Source organism: Plasmodium reichenowi, chromosome 8 (genome assembly GCF_001601855.1).
Source record: "Plasmodium reichenowi strain SY57 chromosome 8, whole genome shotgun sequence".
Lineage (NCBI taxonomy): Eukaryota > Apicomplexa > Aconoidasida > Haemosporida > Plasmodiidae > Plasmodium > Plasmodium reichenowi.
In genome coordinates, this window is record NC_033653.1 from 615,846 (window position 1) to 622,484 (window position 6,639).

A 6,639-nucleotide genomic window follows, 5' to 3' on the forward strand; every position below is an offset into this window, starting at 1 on the left:
TATATTATTTAATTATTTATATATATACACTTTTGTTAATATAAATATATGTTTTTTTTTTTTTTTTTTTTTTTTTTTTTTTTTTTTTTTTTTTTTTTATATATATATTTTATTTTTCAGGTAAAATATGTATATTTTATTTTTTTTTTTTTTTTTTTTTTTGTGTCATCTAATAATTTTGATTATAATAATCATTCTGATTATTTGAAGCATCCATACTGCGATTATTCATATCATACATCATATTTCCATTTGCTAGATTGTACTGATAACTACTATTGTCATATCCATTATTCATATAGTAATAATTACTATTAGCTGTTCCATTATTATTGTATGAACATGTCAGGTCGTTTTTATATGGATTACTAGCCAAATCACAATTGAACACCGTAAGATTATTATTATTATTATTTAAATTGGAATAATTATTTAAATTATTAGCTGGTTGAGTAACGGCGGCATTATTTGTTGTACCTTCAAGACCATTTACATTTTGTAAAGAAGTATTATATGAACCATTATTATTTTTAGACATATTTTTCATATTATCTGTAGGATTCATATAATTATTTAAATAGTTATTATTATTATTATTATTATTATTCATATATAAATTATTATTATTGTAATTGTCCATAACGCTTGCACCTAACATGCTATTGTTATTGTCACCGTTTTCATTAGGATTCATAATATTTAATGTAGTATTATAATTTGGGTACATGTAACCTTTATCATTATTCTGTATACCATAAGGATTGTTCGATGGGTAAATACAATTATAATCATTCATGGGATTGTACATAATTTTATCTTGTAAACTGTCTCTACCCATAAGATTCTTATTCTTATTATTGTTATTATTGTTATTATTACTATTATTACTATTACTACTATTATTATTATTGTTGTTGTTATTATTTGTGTCCATATTATTAAGATCATTTCCATCTTCATAATGATTTTTATTATAGTTCATCAAAGAATTTGCCGTATTATAATGTGAATCCATACTACCTCCCGCAACGCCACAAGAATTATTATTACTATTGTTATTATTGTTGCTGTTATAATTTAATTTTGAAACATTCATATCATGATTTAGTAAAGAATCACACTTATTTAAAGTAGCTGCACCATTATTATTGTTAACCATATTTTGTACATTGGTTTTATACATAGAGCCATTAGAAGAATTATTCGTTTTATCATATGAATCATTATCAACAATATTTGTGGAATTATCAGATACATTATTTCTATTAATATTATTATTATTATTGGTACCATTTATATTTTCCATGTTTGCATTCATACATGTGTCATATTTATTTGATTTCATATATTTATACATTTGTGAAGAATACATGTATGAAGAATTATTAAACGAATCTACTACGTGATTATCATAATCAACACCTACATGATGAGAAAGGTTATTATTCATATCATCAACATTTGGATCATTATAGGTATTTAAAAATTTTCTTTTTTTCTCACAAGCTTTAACATTATCATCATTTAAGTATGTACCATTGTTATTATTATTATTATTATTATTATTTTCATCTGTCATGTTTAAATAATTCGATAACATATTATTATTATGATTATTAGTATCTTTTACATCCACATATTGTTTCATTTCACTATAAGCAGCTGTTGAAGAACATTTATTACTATATTCATTAATACTTCTCCTTTCTTTAGAATTGATATCATCTATTATTATATTATTTTCTTCATATTTTCCATTGATATCTCTCAATTTATCTTTGTCATCATTTTGTGTATCAACAATATCAATATCTTTAAATTCGTCGTTTAAATGTTCATTATTGGAATCAAAATTAGTGTTCATTTTTTTAAACTTCCTTTTAATAAAATCATCTGAACCACTGCGATTTCTAGAATGATCCATTTTGTTATTATTATTATTATTATTATAATCTAATTGCATATTATTTTTGTTATACTCTTTATCATCAATGTGTGTATTATTATTGTTCTCATCAATTTTGGGGTCATTTGGAATATGCTTTAATAAATTTTCTGAGTTGTCCTTTAACATATTTTCATGTCCATTTCCTATAAAAACTTTATGATGTTGCGACACCATATTATTTTCTTCATTATTATAATTCATTTCTTCTTTTATTAATGAGGTATTATCTAATAAATGATGCGGAGGTATTCCAACCTTGTTATTGTTAATGTCGTTTAATTCGTCAACACTGTTATTATTTATAATATTCATATTGTTATATAATAATCCATTTGATGTCATGGTACTATTACTATTATTATTATTGCTGTTGTTATTATTGCTGCTACTAATCGAACCCGTATACATATTATTACCAGCGTTTATATTATTTTCATCCTTCATATCATTAATCATGTTATAATTCATCATACCCGAATTATTTGATAAACTCACTAAGGGTGAATTTTTTAGAATTGTGTTTTGATATGCATTTTGGCTAGTTTTATTATTATAATAAGTATTATTACTTCCTTTTTTATTATTCAAACTATTAGAATTGGACCTTACGTTTTTTACCATTTTAAATTCATTCAATATTCCTTTAGGTGCATTTGTTTTTATCTTATCATAATTAGGATAATGATAAATTAAACCATTACTACTACTACTACTATTATTATTATTGCTGTTATTATTACTATTGCTATTATCTGGTATTATACCATTTTGATAGGAATTAAAATTCTTGGATTCATAATTTCTTAAATTATAATTCATATTATTTGTAGAACTTCCTTGAGACATAACAGATCCAGTCGCACAACCTAATGCTGTAGATACATTTATATTATTAAGAATACAATCACTATTATTATTACTATTGTTACTATTATTATTGTTATTATTATTGTTATTATTATTGTTATTATTATTGTTGTTATTATTATTATTGTTATTATTATTATTGGTCATATCATTCATATTATTATAATTGGGATATATATTATTATTCACAAATTTAGAATTAGCTAGCTGTTGTTTATTATCAATCGAATAACAATTGTTCTTATTTAAATCTATATTTGAATTATTATAAAAATTATTTCTTATATCCTTTCCATTATTATTAGATGATATATTCTTGTTATAATATACAGCATTGTTCATATTTCCGTTAGTAAGTAGATCTTTAACATTCCCACTATTGTTTAAGTTATCGGTAACGGAATTCTTCTTAGTATTATTAAATTCTACATTGTTCTCATTCATATTAATATTATTGTTTGTAGGCATATTTACATAACCATAGCTTGACATATAATTATTATACGTTGCACTGGTCGTGTTATTATTACTACTACTACCATTGTTACTATTGTTACTATTGTTACTATTGTTACTATTGTTACTATTGCTACTATTGTTACTATTGTTACTATTGTTAGTATTATTATTACTACTATTATTATTGTACATACTATTCAGAACAAAATTTTGATCTTGCGTATTTAACATAAGATTTCTCACTACACTTTTCTTATTAGATATACTCATAGTAGTAATATCTTGGTTATTACTAGATGAAGGATAATGAACACTATACTTGGGGGCATTTTTTATAGACGAACGTAATAACATATTGTCCGAATAATTACTACTCATGTTACTATGCAATGCACCATTTAAAGTACTATGAACACTATTACTTCTATTATTATACCATATATTTCTTTTAAGGCTCATTTTGGAAGAATCTGTAGTAGAATTTGTAGCGCAGCTAAATTTAGATAAATTATAAAGCGTCTTACTATTCATGGAAATATCCATATTACTATTTCCAAGGTTTACAATACTACCACTATTACTATTATTATTATTATTATTATTATTATTATTATTACTGTTCATGTTGTTCATACTATTCATACTATTCATACTATTCATATCATTCATATGACTCATATTATTATTACCATTTGACATATTCATCATGTTACACGATGAGGCTTCAGGAATAATCTTCATAGCTTTATTAAAATGATGCATGTATGGAGGAAGAATTTTCATTTTAATATCATTTCCATAGTTAGTATTTGAATTTAAATACAAGGGATTATTTTTATTATTCATATAATTATTCATAAAATATGGGTTATAATTACTATTATTATTATTATTATTGTGATTATTATGAGTATTATTATTATTACTTGTAGTAGCAGTATTATTATTAAGGTCGCTATTATTATTTACACCAATATTCATATCATTATAATTCATATTAATAAAAGCATAATTACCATTATTAAACGAATTAAAATTATTCAATCCTGGATTCATATTATGATAATTATAATTCATCTTATTAAAAGGATGAGGGCCATTCATTACATTAGGATTATTCAACATAACACCATTTAATATATTATTATTATTAGTAAAAAATTTATCATTTCCTAAGCTGCTAATAATTTGATTTTTATTTTTTTTATTATTCAGAAACATTCCTTCAACAGAATGGGGGCTATATGGACAATGTTCTTCATGATTCATACCAGATAATTCTAACCATACTTTATCTGTTTCATTATCTTTTATAATTCTTAATCTACTATTACATTGAGCATTCAGAATACATACGAAATTTCTTACATATCTCTTACCCGTAACACTACTATTTAAATATTTATATCCCATAGCCGTAGCACGATCTTTACCTTCTTGTATATTTCCACATACATCAAGATATTCCCATTTAAATCGATTACCTGTATTTTTCTTCTTTTCATCAATAAAATCATTAAAATTAATACATAAAGGTCCTTTTCCCTTAATCTCTATATTATTATTACTAATAATATCTACAATTACTAAAACAGATCCTTTACATGTATCATGCTCTTTACAAACAAAATGATACGTTAATTGTATATCCGTTACATTTATCATTTGTAAATCTAAGCCTACATTTTTACATTTTTTTATTCCTTTCAATTCACTAGAACATACCATAAAGAAATCACATATATTACCATCCTTATCCTTTTCAAAACGATATTTAGCTTTTCTTCTTTTTCTATTATCCTTTTTGAATCCTTTAGGATTATTTTCTTCCTTTCTCGATTTCATCCAATCTACTTGTTTCTTTATTTTAACAATACTACCGAACACATGTGATAGAGGAGGCATCTTCTTTTCTTCCTTCTTCATAGGTAGTGTTCTTTCTTTTATGTTATTATTTTTGTTGATATGTTGATTTCTTTCTTCTTTATAATTTTGCTGTAATTGAATTTGTGAATTTTCGTTATACATTTTGTTAACATTATCACATCCTTCGTTCACATTATCACATCCTTCGTTAACATTATCACATCCTTCGTTAATATTATCATATCCTTCGTTCACATTATCATATGCTTCGTTAATGTTATCATATGGTTCATTTATACTATCATAAGGTTCATTGATACTTTCAAAGTTTTCGTTCACATTATCAAAGTTTTCGTTCAGATTTTTTTCATACGATTCTACATTTGAAATTCCTTTGTTTTCATTGTTAAGTGTATTTATATTAACTAAATTGTTGTTGTTTATATATGACGAATTATTAACTGTATTTGGTTTATTATAATTCTCCTTCATAACAATATTATTATTATTATATTCTTCAGTGCTAGTATCATTGATATATATTATGGGACGATTTTCTTGCCCCTCAACCTGTACGATAACACTAACATCAGCATTGTTATTATTGTTATTATTATTATTTTTACTATGATCGTCATTATTATCATTATTATTATCATTATTATTATCATTATTATTATCATCATTATTATCGTCAAATTTGTAATTCTCCTTTTCTTCTACATGTTCTTTATTCCCATCAACAACACTTTTAACAATATAGTTTTTATTATCCTCCGTCTCATATACCACATCATTATACACTAAATCTTCTACTATCGTAGCTGTAGTAGCTAATTCATCTTTAATATTTATCTTGTTGTTGGTTTCTGTTTTTTCCTTATCATCGAATGTAGAATTTGAATTATTTGGCAAACTATCATCTATAACTATTATATTTTTATTTTGATTAAGGTATTCATCATCCTCCTCATCACTAGAATCATTATTTGCATCCTTATATTCATTCGAGCTTACTTCTGCATGTAGAAAATTTTCGTCTTCAGATTTAAATTCATACATTCCTTCATCATGAATTAGAGAATCCTTATTCTTAAATGTAAAATAAGTGCCATCGTCATTTGTTATAGCATCCGAAGAAAAAAAAACATTATTATTATTATTATTATTATTATAATTATTATTGTTATTGTTATTTATATTATTACTTTTATCATCATCATTACTATTATTTTTTGTACAATTTGTTTCATTATTCCTCTCGGCATATAAACTTACATTTTCATCATTATTATTATTTTCATTACTGCTATCACTAGAATTATTCTTAACTTTATTTTCCTCAAGATGGACTTCCATTTCTTTGTACCAATATATATGGGATAAATGTGTACATATAAAATATGTATCTATATCTATATATATATATATATATATGTATAAATATATATATATATATATAAATATATAGAGAGAGAATTTTTTTTTTTTTTTTTTTT

General features: G+C 23.5%; 1 protein-coding gene across 1 annotated transcript; it reads right to left on the bottom strand.

Moving 5' to 3' along the window:
• Positions 1-169: 169 nt before the first annotated feature.
• PRSY57_0816600 (asparagine-rich antigen) lies at positions 170-6,499 on the bottom strand (the record flags this gene model as incomplete). The annotated part of the gene is made up of 1 exon (XM_012907105.2): positions 170-6,499. The coding sequence occupies one exon, from the start codon at positions 6,497-6,499 to the stop codon at positions 170-172; it is 6,330 nt and encodes a 2,109-aa protein (XP_012762559.2).
• Positions 6,500-6,639: the final 140 nt, after the last annotated feature.